The sequence below is a fragment of the Varanus komodoensis genome, unplaced genomic scaffold (assembly GCF_004798865.1).
Source record: "Varanus komodoensis strain SLA01 unplaced genomic scaffold, ASM479886v1 scaffold66, whole genome shotgun sequence".
NCBI classification, from domain to species: domain Eukaryota; kingdom Metazoa; phylum Chordata; class Lepidosauria; order Squamata; family Varanidae; genus Varanus; species Varanus komodoensis.
Window position 1 is genome coordinate 3,072,942 of NW_025336296.1, and position 22,512 is coordinate 3,095,453.

Consider the following 22,512-nt stretch of genomic DNA (forward strand, 5'->3'; position numbering starts at 1 on the left):
GGTACTGTATGTAAAGCTGTTTATTAAACTATTCTGCCTACTCTGCTTTCCTTCACTTTTCTTGTCTTCTGCTTAAACCATTGCAAAAAGCATGCCAACCCCTTTGATTTAATGCTCTTCATACTGTTGGGAAAGGTGCCCAAGTCTCTGAATATTTTGGTAGGCTGTCTTTTAATGTGTCAGTCCATTGTGCCACCTAGCCCAGTGTGGCCCATCGTCCCGCTGGGCAGGGCAGCATTTTCAGAATGGTGTCTTGTGCATGGGGATTGCCACTGCATTGACGGTTCCGTGGTGTTCTGGCGAGGGTGCTGGTCTCAGCTCGGGCGATGTGCTTGTAGCCCCCCGGGCCATGAAGTGCACTGAGCAACTTCGGGCCAGCCAATCACTCCTGGCCTCACCTACCTCATAGGGTGGCTGTTGTGAGGCAAAAATGGAGCATTGGAGAAACTTACCAGCCACCTCAGGTTCCATGCAAGGGGAATTTATATTTAAGGCAGGATATAAATGCAATGTAATAATATTTGTAAAGAAGAAAAAGCAAATCAGCTGAATGTGTCTTCCATGAGCTCCTGTTTCTTACCATTTGGAAAAAATTAATGTCTGCAGCGGGTCTTGTGGCTTAAAAGCCACCACCACCGGTTAATATCGCAGAAATTCAGGGGGTATTTTTGATTCAGTCCCTGTAATATGAGATCATATCCTATGAGCCCCTGCCTGTTTTTGTACAGGAGTTCAGACCTGGGACCGGTGTCTTAGCTGTGCTTAGAGCTATGTCCCTCTCCGGGACTGAGGGTAGTAGCTCTGCTGCAAGCAGAAAGCCGTGGCTCCGGCCACAGGTGGGCTGGGGGAGACTCCGTTCTGAAATCCTGTGTCGAACAGTGGTCAGGAGACTGTGTGCTGGTACAGGAGTGGGTGACCTGGTGCTTCCAGTGCTTTAGACTGCAACTCATCAGCTCCAACCGGCATGGACTGTGGCCAAGGATTGCAGGTGCTGAAGTCCCGAACAGTGAACGGCACCAGGATGCTTTTCTCTGTGTTCGTGCGCTGCTGAAAGACAATTTGCAGATCAGCAAAAGTTCTCCCACCACCCCTGACCTTCAGATCTGTAATGTGTGTGAACAGAGTTCTGGTCTTGGATGGATTCTGATTGATTAGTCTGATCCAGCATGACTTTTCTTGCATTCTTCTAACCAGTTCTAAGAAAAAATGTAGATTATGCAGATTTGCTGTAAATAAGGTGGAGCTGCACAGATTTGTGATCTCAACTAGCATAAGGCCTAGTTATGGAGTTCCTGAAAGCCAGTGGAATTGTGTTGTTCATGAACACAGGTGTCTATTGCTTTCCGTCAGGATGGTGCTGAGCAGCAGACAGCTATTTCGATTTTTCCGCACCGCGTTGTGCCCATGGTTTTCTTTGTCCAAAGAATATGAAGCCTGCTGCCATGATCTGATCTGGGAAATGTTCCAAACCAGCCCTGAGAGGCAGAAGAGCTCAAGTTCTGAGCAGCTTAATGCAAATACATTTTGCTTTAGGTAGAGATGCAAATTCAGTGGTCCTTTCCTTGTACAAAGTATTCATGAATCCAGCCTTATGCTAGCTACAGAAACCTATTTGCTGAATTAGGTCCCTAAATCCAAGCGTGCAACGGTAAGTAAGCCAACATGGTGATGGAACCGATGATGGGAGTTTGTGGACTCTCCCACACTAGAGGCACTCAAGATGCAACTGGGCAGCTGTCTTGGGAGGGATGGTTTAATTCGAGTCCTGCATTGAGTAGGGGTTGGATCCTGCTCACTACTGTGATTCTATGTAATGTAGGCATCGTGCAGTTACTTTCTCATTTCCCATGGGTTACAGATTCGATTGAGCCCTACAGCTCCTGTGAATTCCATGCGCAGTGCCTCTGGCTCAGTCTCCTTTTCACGTGGCTGGTTGTGTTTGTATTGGCTGAAAGACAAAGGGGATGATGCAACTCAATGACCCTTGTGATTGGAAACGAAATGTGCGTCATGAGCCCCCTTTAATGCCCAGTCTTGCATGCCATCAGTGAAGGTTTTCAAGTGGTGGCAGCTATAAAAGCATGGCTGAGAACAGTGTTGGGCATGCAGGTCTTGGTCCCTTTGCTGGGGACCATCTTTCTGCATCCCAGAATGGGCCCCTTACTTCTCAACACCTTTCTTTGCTTTATTAATATAGCATCAGCCAGTATCTTTGGTAAGTGATCTCCAAGTTCCTTTTTGCTTGCAGGCACCAAATTGAATAATGGAATGAAGAAATAACATAGGAAATTGACCTCTCTCTATTCACAGGCTAGATAGTTTATTCTGTTAACCGGTGACATCAGATTAAACCCTTCCCAGGGGTTACGAATGTCTTTTGGCGGGGGAGACATCACTTGTGCTTGCTTAAAAGAAAATTCTAGGGCCACACCGCAAACTGATCATACGACTCGTGCATTGCACCCTGTGTTAGGATGTGAGCTATATAATTAATGGCTAAATTTACATCCAAACCACTGAGATTCATATAAATTCATCTTCAGCACAGCAGGTAGCAATAAACTCATAGCACAGTCTTATGTATATATATTTCTTGTTCTGCAAGAGAGACTCCCAGGTAAGTTGTGCATAGGATAGCACACTGGGATGAGATCACAATGGAAGGTTGTAGAAGGACGCATAGAAAGTTGTATTAGGCTGAACTAAGAGAGAGAACATGGACTAATGGAAAGGAAAATGCAAAGTCAAGCTTTCCAGGCTGCAAATCAGAACAGCAGAGAGCAAATCCAGAAAGGAAGACTATTGTGAGCAAAGCTGTCCAAAATAGGATGGGAATTTTACCAATCATGCCTGATAATAGGCCTGTATCACCTGCTGAAAAGTTTACAGAAGGAAAATGGAAGCACTTCCACATGTGGATCAGAGTCACTGACTGGGTTTGCACACATGCCGAGCCTCAATGGTTGGCATCACTGCTTAGTGGAGCACTTGCGTCCATATATGCCCTCCCACCCCGAGACTGGCGGAGGAGGCCCTTCTCCGGGAGCCCTCCGTGAAAGATATTAGGAGGGTGAGTACCCGGAGGAGGGCCTTCTCTGCGGTGGCACCCAACCTATGGAATGCGTTCCCCAGAGAGCTCCGCCTGATGCCGTCGTTATTTGTTTTTCGGTGCCAGGCCAAGACCTTTTTATTTAAATGATATTTTAATTGTTAATTGTTTTTTTATTTATTGCTTTTAAACTATTGCCGAGATGCTCCGAATTTTTAATGTTATTCTATCTTAGGTTGTTTATTTCCTTTGTAAGCTGCCCGGAGGCTTTCTGCAATGGGGGCGGCATAAAAACACTATAAATAAATATTTCAGAGTGCTGAATCCTGCTCATGGCTTAAGCATGGGCTAACCATGCGCACGCTATCCTGGCTTATCAAGTCATTGGGCTCCCCACCTCCTGTTTCCATGTTTCAGTTTTTCCTCACCCCCTCCATGGGAGGGTAAATTCTGGCATGAAAGCAGGAGGGCCAAAGCTTAAACCCAGAATTGCCAGGTCCCGGGAGTGTTTGGGGATACCATCCACTCTTTGATAGATTCTGTTTTCACACAGGCATGTTTGTACAATTCGTACGAATTCACACTTGGAAAAATGCACAGATCCCCTTGTAATCGGGTTTTTATTCCTTAGATGGGGGGAAGTTCACAGTTTTGGACAGTGCCTTTTAATTTTCCAACGACTTCACAAAATCATGCAAAGGAAAAAATGGTCCACAAGTTGCAAGATCCTTGTAACTCGGAAAAAGTCCGCTGTGGAACTTGGGGTCAGATTCATAGGAATCGAAGCTCATTCAAAAACATTGTGGATTCCTCTGACATCCCTTCCTAGAGAAAAATCTGCCACAGATCCAGTTGCGGCTGCGCTGGAAAGAGGAACAGGCTGTTCAGAACAACCACGAGGCTCATTAAGTGTGAAAGAGAGAAAGCTCCCAGCCATCTTGTCCCAAAAGGAAGTTGCACTGCTCGTCTCCCCTGCAAACATTATTGCCAATCTGTGCTGCATCATATGACTGGCATATATCTCAACAAAGGTGCTTCAGAGGGCGATCTTCACACCGTGAGATTCTTTACCCCACAAAAAGGACCTATCTGGGACAAACCCTTACAATATTTCAAAGCTTCAACTAATCAACCTCTAAAGTTGAGAAGGGTCGGATTACAAACCTGTTCCTAGGTGTTCAGGGTGTTGCAGGAGGGAATTTGCTAGGCGCATCTTTGCCCACCAACTCCTAGGAGCTTTTACTGCTCACCTCGGCCGTAATATTGGTCACCTATATGGCAGTTTGCTACTGATGCACATGCAGAAGTATCCTTTAGTGATCTTCAACCTTTTGTTGTCTCACTCTGTCAAAGAACTCAGATCCTGCCTTGACAGAAAGAAAAAGCCCACTTTTTCCAAGAAGGAAATATATATGTTTATATGTTATATTATTTATTGTTTACAATAAGTTTTGAGGACATAAAATTGAAGTTACATGGTTAGGAGTAAATTTTCCTGCAATTGCTTTGAAACATAGCAAAAATAACAATTCCCGTAGTAGTTGAAAATGGTATTTTTATTACATTTTACTGATACAGTAGCTGTAAAAGACAAAATTAATGCTTTGAAATGGCAGTGGTATTAGTAGAAATACATTTTATTGTGGTACCCAAAGTGCGAATGAAAATAATGCCCTCGGGAGTTAAAAAGTTTACTGCTAGCAGGCCTGAAGTTCACACTGGAGAAGCTGCTTGGTAGGATGCTTGTGGATGGATGGAGAGCCAGTGTGGTGTAGTGGTTAAGAGCATGGGACTGGGACTCAGAGGATCTGGGTTCTAGTCCCCGCTCAGCCATGGAGCCAACTGTGTGACTTTGGGCCAGTGACAGACTCTCAGCCCAACCTACCTCACAGGGGTGTTGTGGGGAGAAGATGGAGGAGGAGAATGATGTAAGCTCCCTTTGTAGGAAAAAGGCAGGATATAAATCACAATATAAATAAATAAATATATAAATAAATAAATAAATAATTTTATAATGTGAGTTTTAATTAAGATTATTTTATATGGATTTTAACTTGTTTTATCTATGTTGTAAGCCGCCCCGAGGCTTCGGCGAATGGGGCGGCATAAAAATGTTTTAATAAATAATAATAAATAATAAATAAAATAAATAAATTAAATGTGGGGACCAAGAGAGAGCCGGTTCTTTGCCATTGGCATGGGAAGGCTGTGTTCTGCCAAGACTACGTTTGCATTTCGCTGATAGGGAGAATTTCTTTGGTCCATGATTCATCTAGAAAGATGCACTATTGGGCTATCATGGTAGGGAAAAGGCATCCCAAGGGTTCCCAGAATGAGGCTGGGAAAGTCGGCTCCAGTAACGTTCCCTTATTCTGGCATGTAGAGTACCAGGCAGAAAGCCAGCCTCTTCGGCCTTGTGAACTTCAGAGGGAGAAGGCCTTTCAGGGAGGTGAAGACTACATTCCTCAATGCTCGGAAGATGGACAGTTCAGGTAATGATCCTGGAAGAAGGTGACTTTAATGACGCATGAGTGGGCCTGAGGACACAGGTTGATGAGACCACAGTGGTGAAGCAAAAGCTGATTTCATGCCTAGGTCTCTTCCTTCAGGTCTCAGTTGGGCAGCTGTGTTGGAACCTCGCCCAGAAGCTCCGTGCTGGGCTGTGTTTGGTGTCCATTTGTCTAAAGAAACATCATTGCTTTTTGACCAGCAGCAGAAATGTTATGCTGCAGGTCTCCTAGACCTCTCACCATTCCCAGCTCAAGGACCCCATGCTGAACAAGCTTCATTTATTTAAAAATATTTGCATTCCACTCTTCCACCTCAAGGGCCCCCAGCTGAATAAGTGCAAAAAGCTGGGGCAGGAGGGTCTGTTCTGGGGCTCACTGGCTCACTGCCTGTCAAACGGGCAAGCACTGAAGCGAAAACGGCAAGCTGACCCTGCAAAGCACACGCTCTGCTGTTCCACTGCCTTCCCTTCCTGGTTCGTCATGCCCAGCCTCTCACTTAGACTTGGCCCATGCAAACAGTGGAACATGCTGGAAGAATCCAACGCATGTATCATTTTTGACTTCTGGTGGAGGATGCTCTTTTAAAACCCTTCCCTTCACTGAAGCAGTAACCTCCGCCCCCTGCAAGGCAAAGCAAAAACCAGGAACGCCCCCTAAGTTATTAGCCTGCCCTGCTTCGGTGTGCTAGCTTTCTACCTGCAGGGAGTCTTGCTCTTGCAATAAGCTGCCCAGGGCTTTTTCTCATCGCTGATCTCTGCCACAAACTTCCCCAACCTGGCACCTCCTGGATCTTCTGGACTACAGCTTCCATCAGCCCTGGGCAGCATGGTCACTAGTTAGGGAGGATGTGTGTGGCTGGAAGGCACCAGGTTGGGGAAGACCGCTCCATCACGTGATTCCCACCTCTCCCACCTCGCTCTGCTGGTTCATTTTCCTTCCCCTTCTTCCTGCATCTGCTCCCAAGAAATTGGGTGCTGCCACCTAGTGGTCCAAAAACAAAAGTGTCTCTTTAGAGAACTTGCCCTGGACAGATGGCATTGCTCAGCTTTGGAAGGGATGCCAAGTCAGAACTTTATGAAGAAAACCCAAGGAATAAAACCTGTAACCATTCACTTACTGGCCTGGGCTGCGGGAGATGCATTAAGAATGTTTGTGAACCTCTTATTCATAGAGGCGAATGCCCTTGTAACACTGAAAATGTATGTTTTGTCTACTAGGAACATACAATGCGATAAAAACGGTGTTACCTGCTGGTGTGTAGATGACAAAGGAGCTGAGGTGGTGGGGACCAGGCGGGCTGGATCCCCCGTAGCCTGTAAGTCGAGCGTTCTTACGTACCTGCGGTACTTTTGCAGTACTTGCAAAATCACCTTCAAGCGTCTCTTCCTTTGAACATTCAAGGCTTGCTTTTGTACACAGAGGGGGAAGGGGTGGGGGAAGCCCAATAATAGGGTCAGCCTTGCCCAAGGTGTCAAGGAGTGTTTAATGCGGGACGGCATTGCACCCAATCCAGCCCACCTGCGTTCCCAAACCAATCCCCAGAGATCCTTCGGTGGTGAGCCCCTTTTCCCCGAGCACCGATACTCTGATCATTTCCAGCTTGTGGGCTTCCTCACCCCACGCACCCACCCAAGGGCAATCAATTGCCCTTTCTGAGGCGTACCCAGCACTCGTAGGAGCTTTACGTGGAAAGCCGTGAGGGTTTGGGGCTTTTGGCCCCACCCTTTTTGCGTGAGGCCCCGCCCACCTTGGAGATGCCCTGGAAGTTTGGCCCTACAATTCAGACCTTGAGTTTAAATGGCAAAATGGCCATTCCAGGACTTTGGTTCATGCTAGTTTTGTTCATGCCTGGAGGTGGGCAACTAGTGGCCCCTAGGGTGGCCACAGCTCCCATCTGCCCCAGCCATTACAGCCAGTGGTGACTGAAGATGGGTGCAGAGGGCCAAAATCCATGGTGGGCCTCCATTTACACCCTTATTTTAAGCGCTTGCTTTTTTCTTCATGGATCTATATCTTTTTCATCCTGCGACGAAGTGGAGCCATGACAGAAGGCACACAGAATTCTAAATGGTGGGAGAATGGGAACAGGGAGACATTTTCCTTCCTCTCAGAATACTGGATCCCGTTATCCCATGAAGCTTCCGGGCAGATAAAAGGAAGTATTTCTTCACACAGTGCCTAGTCAACCTTTAGAATTTACTTCCACGAGATGTCAGAATGGCCACTAGTTTGGAGGGCTTCAAAAGGGGGTTGGGCAAGTTCAAGGAGGAGATGGCCACCAAGGGTTTGGGGTCCTGGGGTCACTGTGCCTCTGCATACCAGTTGCTGGGGAACATGGGCAGTGCAGCACTGGCACTGCCAGAAGATGAAGATGAAGAAGCTGCTGCTGCCAGAGAACAGTCCCTTTCCATGGCACGTTCTCAGGGCCCTCCTTATCCTCAGGTCCCCCTCTGTTTATCACAGCAGGTGTGCTCTTGCGTAGTGCCATTCTCCCAGTCTCACTCAGCTGGACCGTGATACCTCCAAAGCCCCAAACTCCCCCAAGTTTAACACTGCTTCTCCCTGCGGCAGGTTTATCCTTTTGCCAGCTCCAAAAGCAGCGGATCCTGGTCAGCCGCTATGTCAACAGCAGCACAACGCCGTACGTCCCGGCGTGCCTGGATTCCGGTGACTTTGACCCCATGCAGTGTGACCTGGGCCAGGAGCAGTGCTGGTGTGTGGACAGTGAAGGAATGGAGATTTATGGCACAAGGCAGAAGGGGAAGCTGAAGCGATGTAAGTCACGCTGGATCAGAACTCGATTCTGGATTCAAACGGGAGGTGGCAAGGATGCCACCTTCCCTTCCTTGTTCCCAAGCTGACCCTCTTTGGCCAAAGTCAGATTATTTATAACCCAGTAGGTCTGAGGCAATTGTCCCTCAGGGAGCTGATTGGTAGGAGGTTTGGGGCAGATAAAGGGCAGTGCTTTTTGAATTAGGTACTTATGGAATTTGCTGCCATGGGAAGTGGTGATAAGACATCCAGTTGGATGACTTTCAGAGGCATTGGATGGATTCATGGAGGAGGAGGCTATCAGTGGCTACCGGCCTTGCTGGCTATGGGTTACTTCCTTTCCCAGATGTGGCCTGCCTGCATCCACCAGTTGGGGAGGAGCTTGGGCGGGAGGAGGTCTTGTACCCTTCCTAATTGAGGGATCCTGTGGGCAGCTGGTTTGCCACCATGTGTATGAAGTGCTGGACTGGTGGACCTTTGGTCCATGCAGCATGGCTTCTCTTATGTTCTTATGTGGTCCAACACACCAGAAGGGAAAGGCTGGATGAAGGACTCCTTCTTCAGATCTTTTCCGGCAACCTCACAAAACTGCCTGCCTGCCTTCCTAGCTCTGTGTGCCCCCTTTTCAAATGGATTCTTCCAAGCCACTTACAATGACATGTGGTATGAAAATAGCCTAAGATGTAAAATTGTTCAGCAACATTCAAACCCAGTGAAAGCAAACAAATACACAGATGGGTAAAGGGATCAAGGCAACAGTGAACCACCATGGAGGAAATTTCAGGACAGAAAAACATCCTGAGGCACCAGGCAAGGCAGCTCAGTGCACCTCTCTGAGTAGGGCTGACACCAAAGACCGGCATGGGTGGGCATTTGCCCAGGGTCCACTGCCCAGTGGGGGTCCACTGGTGAGAGCCCCCTGGGGTTGCTTCTCCTCTTCACCGTCCAGTCTGCTTCTTCACCTGCCTCTTATCCTGGTCCAGATAAGACCGCAGGCCCTCCCAAACCTGAAGCCAGCACTGTCCTTGGGGAGACAGCTCCGCCATTGTGGAGCCCCCCATGAATGGGCGTCTCCTTCCCATGCCTACCAATCCAACTCTTGCTAATGACAGGTCGGAGAACAAGAATAATTCATTCTGAACTCCTGGCACCCTGCCTTGGCCCTCAGTGTCCTGTCCCTCGAACTAATCCTGCTCAACCTGTCAAATGCTGCAGGAGACTTTCCAGCCCCTGAGAGATTCCACACATGATGGTGATTTCACTGCAAATGTTTTGCGCTTGCCTGCCAGGCCCTGGGAAATGTGAGATCCGAGATCGCCGTCTTCTCCACGGTGTTGGTGAGAAGAGCCCACCCCAATGCTCAGCGGATGGAGAATTTCTGCCGGTACAGTGCAAGTTTGTCAACCGAACAGATAGGATGGTCTTTGATCTCATCCGTAATTTTAACAGGTAGGCAGCACACAATTTTGCAAATACCTTTTCGCAAGCACCTTTGGTAAGAATTAAGGAATTTCATGCTAGTCCTCATGTTTTCTCCATGTCTGGAAGGGGCATGGATGGAGACAGGAGATCTGCATAAATTTGCAAACTGTGCTTATGGCCCAGTCGTGGTGGGCTGCTCTTGGTTGTGGATGGGGAACAGCTTTATATTGTGGAGAGGTGCTGGGCATGCTGTTTTTAGTTTATGTTTTGTGGTGCAATTTTAATTTGCATTGTACGATAATGGTTTAGATCTGCTTTTTGCTGTTATTTGGCTTATGGAATCCCACTGAGTCAGTTGCTGTTTGAGGAAGGTGCTGTGTTCCTACTACTTGTGGTGGAAGGACACCTGCATTTAAACATTACTTACTATTAGTAATGCTAATCTACTAATGCTAAGGGGTGGGTGTGGTCCTAACCCAGACAAACCAGGCCATTTGGCTTACAGCTTGGCTGCAACAAGTCTAGCCTGGGACAGATGGGAATTGCAAATCAACACATCCAGAGGACACCAGGTTGAGAGAGACTGATTTAAAGCAACCTCTAAATCTCAAACTTCTAGTTGGATTTACTGACTGACCCTAAATGAACCCAACTCTACCTTTATGTGCAATACGGCTCCAACTATGCACACAGCGGGCGAAGTACTGATAGCTGCCACTAGAGGGCAGGAAAGTATCGATGTCTCAACCTCTGGCTGAATGAAGCTTACTTATTTTTCCAATCCCTAAAACACAACTAGCCATACGTGCATCAAAAAGAGAGGAAAATATAGTTGCATAAATTGAACAAGGTGTGAAGGTCATATTTGGAAGCATAAATTGGGGTGGTGAGAAGAAAGATCTTTAAAATAAGCTCTGAATCAACTTCGCAGTTTGGTTCTAAAGTTAAAAGAAGAGCTCGGATGTGGCCATTAATACTTGTGGTTGTGCTACCACGATATTTATTTCCTGGGGAGCACAAAGATCTATGCCAATCAGGCTGGGCTGGGCACAGGGAGAAAGGCACCCCCCTTTCCTTTCTTCCTCCCCACTCCCTCCGGAAAACTAGCTGCAGAACAACTATATGGGGCTGTTCAACTCCAGGACCGTTGGAAAGAGGCTTTCTTCCTTGCAGAATGCTGCTGCTAGACCCAGGGCAGGGCTGGGTGTTGGTGCTCAGGCCCCCGGGCAAAAGCAAAACCAAGGAGCAAAAGCACAGCTTTGCATGTGCCCTAAAGTCTCTCTCTCTCCCTGTACATGTCTCGGAAACACCCATCTCCTAAAGACAGCCCTAGCTGTCCAAAGGTGGTACATTTGATTTCAAGGAAAAGCTTCCGGCAGCCACATTTAAGGGAGGGACATGCGGGCCAAAAGCCGGCTCTTCCAGCAGAGGCAGTTGTGCAGGGATCAGCTGACCTCTGGGCTTGCAGCTTGCCCGGAAGAATGGTAGGGCGGATGGCCTCCCATGAATCCAGGGGTCCACATGAAAGACGTGGGGCTCCAGCGGCAGTGGCTGACCTCCAGCACTGACTCTGGCCAGACGGTCTCGCAGTGGCTCCATAGAGAAGCTGGGCACAAGGACCTGGCACTGTCCTTGGCCAGCATTGAGGGATGGATGCTCCCCGTAGCCCCCGTGGCTGTGTGCCCAGGGGATGCCCAGACATGCAGCTGCTGATCTGCCTCTCTGCGTATGTAGGGATACGGGTGCACTTTGATACAGCCCCGTGGACACGATCCTGCAAAGCTTGGCTCCACTGCACCAGCAGAGCAGTGCGGGTGCTCCCTTCCACAGCTATCCTGCATGATCCGGGACTGGGATGGAGGCATCCAAATGCTCTCCAGGCACACATGCAGAGCAGGTGGGCAGGTGTCATGGCGCCTCAGGGGTTAGTGCTGCCAGACTCCACGGCCACTGGCCATGGGTACCTTCTTTCACTGTGCTGGGCACGCATGAGAAGGGCTTCTGTTGGGACCAGGGTCTCTCCTCGCCTGGAGTGACCGCGTGGACCTCTTTCCACGAGCATTTATGGGCCCAGCTCACTCCTGCACCACTGGGCACAGTTCTTGCTCTGGGTGCAGAAGGGGCCAGGGTTGACCGCGGGCATCTCCAGGCAGGGCTAGGCAAGAGCTCTTTCTGAACCTCTGAGAGGTGCTGCCAGCCCGTGTTGGTAATCTTGGGTCAGATGGACCAATGTCTGGCCCAGTCCAAGGCAGCTGCTGAAGTTCATATGCATCCGACTCTTGCACCCGTAACATACATAACAGAGGGCTAAGCCATTCTGGTCAGGACTGTGGCAGTCCAGGAGGACTTCCTCCCACCCACGATTTTCACATAATGCCTGCTGTTTTGAGGGGATGGAGGGGTTTTAAATGTTCCAATGGAGTTCTTCTCACTCTTTCATTCTTAACCCCCTCTCCCCATGGGGCGTGTGGGGAATTCCACTCAAAATATGGCTGGACTGAAAGGCTTTGGAGCTTTTGGAGCACTTTGGTCCCAAAATGGAAAGGGGACCGCGTGCCTTTACACCAAGGTAAAGAAAACGCGCGTGCCCAGCTCCTCTAGGGGAGGAGGGGCAAATTGCAGATTTGCCTTGTTCCCACAACCCTCTTTCCTCCTATGATGTCATTCTGAGAAGGTCCCCGAGCGCATCTCTTTATCCATCTCTCTGTGGAAGCTGGAGTGAAAGCACAGGAGGACGTGATCCAGCCAAGCTGTGCTGCTGGCTTCCTTCGCCCCATTCGTTTCAGCAGGAGAATGCCGAACAGAGTCGGAGTAGCTTTTACCACTGCAGCCGGTGGGAAAACCCTTAGCTTTGCCTGGCCCTTCCCTCCTGTCTCGAGCATGCACACTGGGGAGAGCATGGCAGCCGGGCACATGGACGGCGCAGCTCACACATGCATCCTCTGGTGGGGCCCGTGCCATGCCTTGTCTGCCGAAGGCCCCAGGGGCAGGTCCCACCTCCTCTGCTGAGCTGCACCGCCTCAGCCTGAAGGCAGAAAGACTGAAAGTTTCCGAGCTTCACCACACTTTCAAAAGCTGCACATGAGCAAGGAGGCTGCCCTGGAGCCCTTCTGCGGGACAAGTTAGTTTTCTGCACACATGGAGCGTTTTCCATCTGACGGAGATCCCTTATGCAGAGCGAAAGGCCACTCTTTACGTACAGCAGCCTGCAATCAAAGGCCGCCTTGTAAACAGACAAGCCATGCGTCCTGCCTGCTTCCTGTTACCCGACTCAAGCCCATTTTTCTTTTTGTCTTTCCAAGGGGGTGGCATCCACCCCTGAGGGCTTTTGCAGCCCTGCGATGTGGTCCATGGCATGTGTTACCAAAAACCCCTTCCTCTTTAAGCCCGTTCAGCGGTGCTTGTTTTCAAGGTAACCAGGTTCAAAGCACTTTCATCGGCTCTTGTCTGCCTTAATTAGTGACGGAAAGCAGATGTGCCGGGGCGAAAGGAAGCTCCACTTTATTTAGGCTGCTCGCCATCTTGCACAGCGCTGCCGAGACCTGGGAATGAATGGGGCGGCTGTAATCCTCGGGGCAAGCTGTGACTCATTCTTCCGGCCCTCTGGAGATTCCTAGTGCTGCAATGGAATAAATCTATGTCACCTTGACAGATGTGGCAGCTGTGCTCTCACGCCAACAGGGACTTGCCAAGGGCATCTTCCTGTCTCGCAGCCACCGTACGGGGCTGAAGGCTGATGCTTCTGATGCAGCTGGTGCTGTGGTGGGCTGGTCCAAGACCTTTTCCTGCCAGTGGTGGGCGAAATGGCACACCGCACTTCAAGTACCTAATGTGGGGAACATGCAGGTCTCCCGATGTGGTTGGAGCCCAGTTCCAGTTCCTAGCACCAGCCAGTATAAGCAGCAGGCAGGGATCTGGGGAATTGTAGCCCAACATCTGGAAGGTTTCAGGTTCCCCAGCTGTGCCATCTACAGATGCTGACAGGTCTGGCAGCTCTTCAGTTTGGCAGCTGAGCAATGCGTGTGTGTCATGAATTAAACAATGCCCCCTTCCTACAGGATGAAGGCAAAGAGATGGGTATATTTATTAGACGGCACAAGTACCATGTCAATACCTTGGGCAGTGGGAAGCACTTTTTGGACATAACCTCTGGTTCAGCTCATGTTCTCACTTCTTGGACTTGTGGATGGGATTTGCGCTGAAGTCAGCAACCACTTATGCATACGGACAGTGAATTCTGGTTCGCACAGCTTAATTTGCCCATAGTGTCTGTTTTTGCATGGTGCCTGTACGTGCTTGGCTGCTGTGGACTACCTGTCATCACACCCTGGAAGGGAGGGGTTGTTTGAGGGTTAGCCAACCCTAAAGCAGCCCATGGTTGGCTTTAGGGTTATTTGAGGGTTATCCAACCCTAAAGGAACCCCTGTTGATGGGATTTACATGGTATGGTGAGTCCTGGAAAACCAGGCGGCCACAGAAAATGGTGCTCAGGAGCACCTGGGCCAACGCAACACCTCCCAATGGTAGATAAGACCATGGTGGGCCATTGTGATGTGTGAACAGGATCTGTGAGCTGGGTGCTTAAAGCCAGCTCTCAGAATGGGGTTTTTGGTGCCATGAGCATCTCTGGACAGTCTAAGTCATGTCTAGTAAAATCTAGTTTCCTTTTGGCAACATTTGTGGTTGCACAAATGAGAGCAGCTGCGAAAGTACACACAGGGCTGTGATGTCACCAGCGCATCATGACATGTGCCGCACTTTCTGATGGGCCTGACTTTGCTTTTAGGTTCCCAGAAGCATTCCTAACATTTAGTACCTTCCGAAGCTTGTTCCCAGAGGTCTCTGGCTACTGTTACTGCGCTGACAGCCTAGGACGGGAACTCGATGATACAGGTGGGTACCCCACAAATCTTGTGGCATCTATCCCAAGCCAAATATGCTCATCTCCAAGACCAGAATGGGATGTTCTCAGAACTTACATTGCAGATCACTTTGTTTTTATAGTTACACAAACACATTTCAAATGCACAATTGTGGATTTTTGTTTTGGATACCTTACAGTAGAATTAAGAAAAGGGGAATGGGGATCTTCAGTACAGAAACATGTGCTAAAATGCTGCTTTCTCTCTCAGGTCTGGAAATGCTGCTTGAGAACGTGTATGACACAGTCTTCGCATCCCTGGAGCCAGTTTCCACATTTACTGAAACCAGCATGTACAGGATCTTGCAGAGACGTTTTCTGGGAGTACAGCTGGCGACGTTTGGCAGATTCAGATGTACGTAGCAAGGGTCACGAGGCATGGGAAGTGGGCTCACAACAAGGCCAGCCCAAGGCATTTTGCTATGTGAGGTGGAGGGCAAGCTGCACCCCATTCCCAAGACAGAAGCCAAGCAATGTGTCATAGGATGGATTTCCCCACCTATGGATTTCCCCAAGAAGAGAAAAAGCACCACCAAAGAAGAGGATCTGAAGGTCTTCCGGTTGCTACGGCACCAAGAGTTTTGCTTCCATTGCATGTCATGTCAACCCGCCCCCCCCCCCACCCAAGCAATTCACCCCGGTGGGTTGATTTTTCTGGGAACAACTCGTGGTGCTCCTGATCTCCATGGTTGTTGGACTCCCTCCTTTCCCCTCTTTCCTCTCAGTCCTCTGTAGGTCACCCAGCAGAAACCATGGCCCAAACAGCTTGTGTTCCTCTTCCCCACCATGTTTTTAGCTCACTGCAGCTTCTGTACCTTTTGCCAGCTTAATGGGAGGCATGGGCTTATGCAAACATGAATGCCTAGGAAATAGCCCAGGTTTGCACAAAATAACAACTTCCCATCTCTTGTCCTCCACGACCAGTGGTTGTACATGCAAACCAGTCACTTGTCTCAATCAGTTCCTAACATAACCACAGTGAGATGTAACAGGCTCAGAAGTGATAAGTTTGGTCATGCAATGCACTGGGTGCTGCCTGAGTATAGTGCTGTGCAAAGCAGCCTTCTGCAGACCCATAAAACAGAAAGGGACGAGAATCGTTCCCATTCCTTCAGTGTTTCCCTGATGCTTGTCCTGCAGGTCCCTCCAAATGCGAGACAGAGAGATTCACCGCCCTTCAGTTCAAGCACATCTATTGGCCATCGTGTGATGAGAATGGAGCCTATGAGCCGAAGCAATGTCAGCTGGATGGGGAGTGTTGGTGTGTGGATGCCAAGGGGCAGGAGCTCCCTGGAACAAGGAGGAGAGGACAGGCCCCAGCCTGTGGTATGTAAGACTTGAATCAGAGGGGCAGTGGAACGCAGCTTGCCGAGAGGCCAAGCCAATAGTTTGCATTACCAAGACTGTTGTGAGGTCGTAACTTGTGTCTCCAATTAACTTGCACAGCAGCCGGCAGTGAAACTAAAGACTTTTATTGCTATTCACCTCAAGATTTACGATGTGGCTGGTAAGCTCTAATAACTAGCCCCTTTGCAGTCCAGTTGCTGCCGCTCCTCTGAGCTACCTCAGGAGACCACGTGGCATCAGACCGTCCTGTCTCGTCTTTCCACTCATGGGTGGGACAGACCTCTGTCCTGTCGTCGTAATTGTAATTGTCATCTTAAAGGTCTCCTGACTTTAGCGTTCGTCAGACTTTCCATTGAATCCTCTTGTTCTCCTGAACTCTGCTCAGCAGTTTCAGGGTCAGGAGCCGGGGGGCGACTTCTTCAGGCAGCTCAGAGCTGGAATCAGGGGAGGCTGCTCTTGCAGATGCCTCCCCGTCAGTCTGCAGGGAGGCTGTTCTCTCAGAGGCTATGGGGTCAGACTGCAGAGAGGCTCCTTGCTCAGCAGTCTCAGAGCCAGGCTGCAGAGGGGCCGTCTGCGCACTGGGCCTCAAATATAAGTCCCCTTGCTCCAATGCCCGACTCTCACTGTGAGCTCCTGCCTCCCCCTCCCGAGTAGATGTCTCTGTCGCGTCGTCGGGCACGACAAAGGCTGTGAATACCACACTGACTGCACAAACTGCAATGCTCACAAGGGAAAGGAGGAGCAACATCCTGGTGAGCCTGTTATGGCAACCCAGAGTATTGCAGGTTTGCTTATTTGTTTATTTAAAACATTTCTATGCCACCCGCATCGCAACAGAGCCTCGGTTGCGAGGTTGCCGAGACGAGCAGTGGGAGCCAGGCCGTGTGCTTCTGGTTCCCACATTCCCACCTGCAATAAGCCAACTAGGGATGTGCTGTCTCTGGGCTGTTTATCGTGATGTCCGAACCTGGAACTCTGGTTTGTTGGAGGATGGACAACATTCCAGGTCTAGATGTCATGAAACATAGCTTGATTCCTGTCTGAACCAGCTCAGTTTATTGCTAATTTTGAAATGCAGTTTTGGGAGGTGCTTTGTCTTGAATGGAGAAGGAAGGCTGATTAGTTGGCCTGCTGTGGGAGGAGAGGATGGTAAGGCTTGTTGGTAGGGAGGATCACCACTACCAGAACATTTGGATTCTCCTGGGAGGCCATGGGATTGTCATAACAACAATCGCTGCTACTTGGAGGACATCTGTGGTGCCCCCGGTGTGTCCTCTCCGAGGCAGCCAGTCAAGAAAAATCTCCTTGCTTCTTGAACGACATCCATGCAACCTAGTCTGAATACTGTGTTCGGTTCTGGGCCAGTCATTAGAAGAGGGATATAGCAAGGTTGGAATCGGTGCAGCGTAGGGCCACTAGGATGGTGGCCGGTTTGCAGGGGAAGCCATATGAGGTGAGACTGAGGGAACTGGGTCTCTTCAGCCTTGCGAAGAGGAGACTGCAAGAGGACCTGTTAGCAACATATAGGTACATCGGGGGGGGGGGGGGGGTCACATGGAGCTGGGTCGTGACCTGTTTTCCCCTGTGGAAGGGGGCAGGATGTGTTCTGATGGAGCAAAGCTCCAGAAACCAAGATTTAGGAAGCACTTCCTGACGGTTAGGACCCCAAGGGTATGGAATGGGAGGTGGTTGAAGCCCCATCGGGGAAGGTGTTCAAGGACAGGCTGAACATGCGCATGGTGGGCATGTCATGAGCAGAACTGGCTGGAGCTAGTTGGCCCAGGAGGCCCCTTCTGACTCGCTCTGCTACATTTCTATGCTTCTACGTATAACAACTCCACCACTGCCATTTTTTCTTTTGTGTAGGTGAAGAACACACTTGTATCTCTGTGAGACAAGTGGCCCTGTCCAGGCTTTTTTATGGCCCCGTTGGACATTTCAGCCAGCAAAATTTGTTTTCTGCCACTCAAGAGCCACAGAGAACAGCTGGGTCCTCTTGTCCACCTTGGTTCAAGGAACTGTTTGTGGATTCTGGCGTGCTGTCTCCCATCACCAAACGAATGAGTGTTTCTCAGCTACCTGCACTTGAATCCATCCTCAGCGAAGCCATCAGAGGGATGTTTCCTTCAAGAGAACTCGCTCGCATTGCCCTTCAGTTCACCAGCAACCCCAGGCGGTTCCAAGAAAACCTTTTCGGAGGGAAGTTCTTGAAAAATTTAGTAGAGTTCAACGTCACAGGAGCCCTCGGGCCTAATGGCAAATTCAATTTGGACCGTTTTTTCCAGCAGAGAGGGATGGCCATCGGCTTCAGTGAACTAGGCCAACAACTTTCACCATTGGTGCCGCAGGAGAAGTTCAACCTGAGCCAGGTGGTTGCAGACCGCTTGGGCCGCACCGTCAATTTGCAGGACAATCAGAATGCAGTCCTGTTTCTCACGTCTCTCCTCGAAGCCCCAGAGTTCTTCCCCTTTCTGACACATGTGATTTCTGTCCCAGAAACTGTTGCTGAAGATTTAGGGGATGTTGCGAGGATAGTGTTGAAATCCAAGGACTGTGTGGAGCAGGCGGAAACTCTGTTTGTACCAGCTTGTACAAAAGAGGGAAGGTATGAGGAAATACAGTGCTATGCAGGAGACTGTTGGTGTGTGAACTTGAGTGGCAGGGAAATCCCAGGGACCAGAGTACGAGGCGTGCGCCCGCGGTGCCCCACGGCATGTGAAAAGCAAAGGGAAAGCCTGCAACGCTTGCAAAGAAGCCAGCCTGCAGGTTCCGAGCTGTTTGTTCCTTCATGTACCCAGGAAGGAAAATTCCTGCCAGTCCAGTGCCATGGAAGAGATTGCTTTTGTGTTGATTCAGAAGGCAGGCGTATTCCAGGCATAGATGCAAATTCAGGATGGCCTCTGCAGTGTGAGTTATATATTTTGCATTTTCATGTGCATTGCTGCTTCTGCTTGTTCTGTGTGATGCTTTAATGTTGGCTGTAGCTGCTGGTGGTGGTTGGTATATTCCAACATACTTAAGGTCTTCAACTGAGTATTGGTTTTCCCCATCTTTCTCTCCTGGTCTGTTCCTAAGCTCACCTCTTTTGATGGCCAATGCTCAAAAAAGAGCTCCAAACCATAAGCCTCTGATGAGGAACCATTAGCCATGGCCTTGGCCAAAGAACCAACCATCATCCTAATCAAGGAATGACTGGCTGGCTAGCAGCCATAGCACAAAACCAGAATGTGATATTAGAAACCATGAAAAGCCCAGCTGAATGATACAGTCTTCACTGCCTGTCTAAAACATAGCAAGGCGGGGCTAGTCTGACTTCCCTAGCAATGGGAGTTCTACAATAGGGGTGCGGCTACCAAAAAGACCCTGCCTTCAGCACCATACGACCCAACCATGCTAGAGGGCTTGAATGCATAACAGGGGCTCCCATGACAATCACACTTACGGGAAGTTTGGGTATCTTAGTCCCAAACCATTTAGGGCTTTAAAGGTAAGAACAAACAACTGAAGTGAGCTCAGAAACAGACTGGGAGCAGGTGAAGCTGACCCAGGAGGGAGAAGACATTTTGCACTAGCTGTGCTTCCCAAACCCAAGGGACCATCTTAGAAGGGGCCTTCCCTCCTGCATTTTTGAGAGAAGGAGGGATGCTTCTTCTAAGATGATCCCCATCCTGCACAATTTCTTATCCCCTGAAAACTCTCCCTCTGTGTGTGTGTTATGGTCCTGCACTGAATAACTCCATCAAGAGGTTTTTAATTGGCTAACCTCACCAATGATGCAAGTAGACTCTTCCTGGTGGGCATGTCGTGAGCGGAGCCGGCTGGAGCCGGAGGTCAGACTAGATGGCCTGGGAGACCCCTTCTGCCTTGCTCTGTTTCTATGTTTCTATGCATGCTTAGCAACCAATGGACGTTCTTGTCCTTCAGGTCCAAGGGACTGCCAGTTAGCAGCTGGTCAGGCTGTCCTAAGAACTGTGCAGCAACTGCTCCTGGATCCTGCTGCCTTTGCTCAGCTGGCGAATGTCTACATCCCACAGTGCAGTCTGGATGGTCAGTGGAAACAGGTCCAGTGTAATGGCCCCCCTGAACAAGCCTTTGAATGGTATCAAAGGTGGATCACTCAGAACAATAATGGCAGAGATCTTTCTTTGATTGACTTGGTGGGAGTGTTGAATGACTATGAAAAGAGATCTCAGCAAAACTTTGAAGACTTTGTCAAAAACCTCTATGAAACTGGCCAACAGAATATCTTTCCAGAGCTCTCCAAATATCCTTTCTTTGACATCGTCCCTCCAGAAGTGCTGGAAGGCAAGACCACGCAAAGGTCACCAGCGAACATTTTGCTGGAACCATTCACTTTTTGGCAGCTTCTTCATGGAAATCTCATCCATTACCCTGGATCTTACAGTGGTTTTAGTAGCCCTCTAGGCCATTTTGATCTTCGCAACTGTTGGTGTGTGGATGAAAAGGGACAAATGCAAGGAAGCAAAGCCAACGTGAATGAAATTCCAGATTGTAAGTAACTCTCCTCCATCACTTGGTCTTGTACTTAAACTGTGTTATATATGTTGAGGTGTTCTATCCAAAATGTGCAGTGTGATGAACAAAATTTTTGCTAACTGCTTTTATTGAAAAAAAAGACATCTGGTTTTAGTCTGAAAGAGGTTCACCTGAAGAAGAGAAGAATAAGAGGAGACACATTGGCTGTCTCCTGATCTTCATGGTGGGAGGGTATTTGTGTGGAATCTGCTTCAGAGGCAGGACTAGAACTGATAAGCAAAAATGGGAAGGGTGCAAATTTGGGATGAACATTTAGAGAAATGTTTTCATAGCAGGAGCTGTTTGCCAGTGGAACTGGCTGCCTTGAGAGATGCTGTGCTTGCCTGCATTGGAAGTATTTAAGGGGGCGCTACGGGTTCTGTAGAAGTCCTACCTTTGAGCAGAAAGTTGGGTTGGATCCAGTGCTCTCCTGATACGTTGAATGCAAACTGCCAGCAGGGCACCTTGGTGGTTCCTTCCAATGCTAAAATTTTATGATCCTAGAATTTCTCCAGGGCAGAAGTGGTGAGCTGTACCAATGTGCAGAAGCGCACTCAATGACACTTTTCCTCCCTGTAGGTCCTGGAGAGTGTGAAGCTGCCAAGCGTGAGGCCAGGGAGTTTGCCAACCAGGTGGAGCTCCTCATTCGGGATTCCAGCACCTCCCACTTTCCTTTCGGAGAGAGCTTTTTGATGGCCAAAGTGGCCATGCTTACAGAGGATGAGCTTCTGAATAATTTTTCTCAGCCAGGCATCTTATTTTCAGAAAAGTTGCTGACGGGGAAGGATTATGCCCTCCGGCTGGCTGCACAGTCAAGTATGTTTGCAAGGGGAAATTATCCAATTTGGGCATATTCCATCTGTCTTGGAGGGAAGCCCCTTTTGATGGTACTGCCGACTCTTAATTTTTTAAGGGGGATGAAATGCATGTCAGGTACCTGCGGTATGTTGGAGGAACCTTTTCCCTCATTTGCTAGGACTTTTATTATGCAAAAGGCCCCCAGTTCGATCCCTGGAATCACCTGTTCTGGCTGGAAAAGGCCCCTCATGGAAAGCTATGGTCAGTTGAAATAAATCAGAGGAAGACAATTTGTAGCTCTTCACATATTTAGCCTCCAGCTACCATTATCCTTCACTTCTGTCTGAGCTAGCTAGGGCTGATGGGAGTTGAAGGCCAAAACATCTGGAGAGCTACATGTTACTCATAACCCAGTGTAAGCAATAGTGAGCTAGGCCTGTTACAATTTTGATGCATGGCAATTATTTGCAAATTTGGAGTCTGCTTGTCCTCGCTGCCATGCTGAACATCCATTCTTAGTCTGTATGTGCTCTTTTCCCCACTTTTAGCTTTGCATTTTTACTGGCGGAGACATTTTACATCACAGGCTTCTGCAGGGGAGGCCGTGCGCTTGGGATTTCAGCCCTACCTCCCCCAGTGTGATGGACTGGGGAACTGGGAACCTGTCCAGTGTTATGAAAGCTCAGGTAAATGATGGCCAAAAGATGGTTCTTGGAGGGTCTGTTCATGGCTGGTGACTATTGTTAATCTGTTTAGGTGAAGTATGCTGGAACAGAGGTTGCTGACTTTTGCAGCTGGCTAGCAAGAAGGGATAGAAGGCTTTAAATGTTGATACTGTCTTTCTGGATGCTTGTTTGCTCAACAAAACATAAATAAATAGATACTGCAAAAACACCAATATTATTTCATCACAGTGGGATGAACTTGTAAACTGCATTTATTCATGATTTATCTATTTTATTTCTATATCAACTTTCTGAAGCCAACTAAGATAGCTTATAGAAAATAAAATCCATGTTCCATAAAAACATAGTGAAAGGTGAAGGACCACCTTAAAAGCTGCCCCGAAACTTTCTCCCACTTGAGAAAACATTGGCAGACCTATACAGCCTCTGCGGAGCTTGCTTTCTTTGGAGCTGAGCATTGCAATATCAATT

At 48.9% G+C, this 22,512-nt stretch overlaps 1 protein-coding gene across 1 annotated transcript in view; it reads left to right on the forward strand.

Moving 5' to 3' along the window:
• Window positions 1-1,847: 1,847 nt before the first annotated feature.
• The window catches only part of TG (thyroglobulin), a 155,591-nt gene continuing 134,926 nt past the window's right edge, over window positions 1,848-22,512 (forward strand). The window contains exons 1-12 of the mRNA XM_044450405.1: window positions 1,848-2,215; window positions 5,433-5,541; window positions 6,777-6,874; window positions 8,131-8,334; window positions 9,621-9,780; window positions 14,540-14,646; window positions 14,886-15,029; window positions 15,815-16,000; window positions 17,888-18,928; window positions 19,946-20,533; window positions 21,137-21,373; window positions 21,904-22,041. Of these exons, the coding sequence (XP_044306340.1) occupies window positions 2,104-2,215; window positions 5,433-5,541; window positions 6,777-6,874; window positions 8,131-8,334; window positions 9,621-9,780; window positions 14,540-14,646; window positions 14,886-15,029; window positions 15,815-16,000; window positions 17,888-18,928; window positions 19,946-20,533; window positions 21,137-21,373; window positions 21,904-22,041 (3,124 nt within the window). The 5' untranslated portion in view covers window positions 1,848-2,103. The remainder of the gene's footprint in view (window positions 2,216-5,432; window positions 5,542-6,776; window positions 6,875-8,130; window positions 8,335-9,620; window positions 9,781-14,539; window positions 14,647-14,885; window positions 15,030-15,814; window positions 16,001-17,887; window positions 18,929-19,945; window positions 20,534-21,136; window positions 21,374-21,903; window positions 22,042-22,512) is intronic.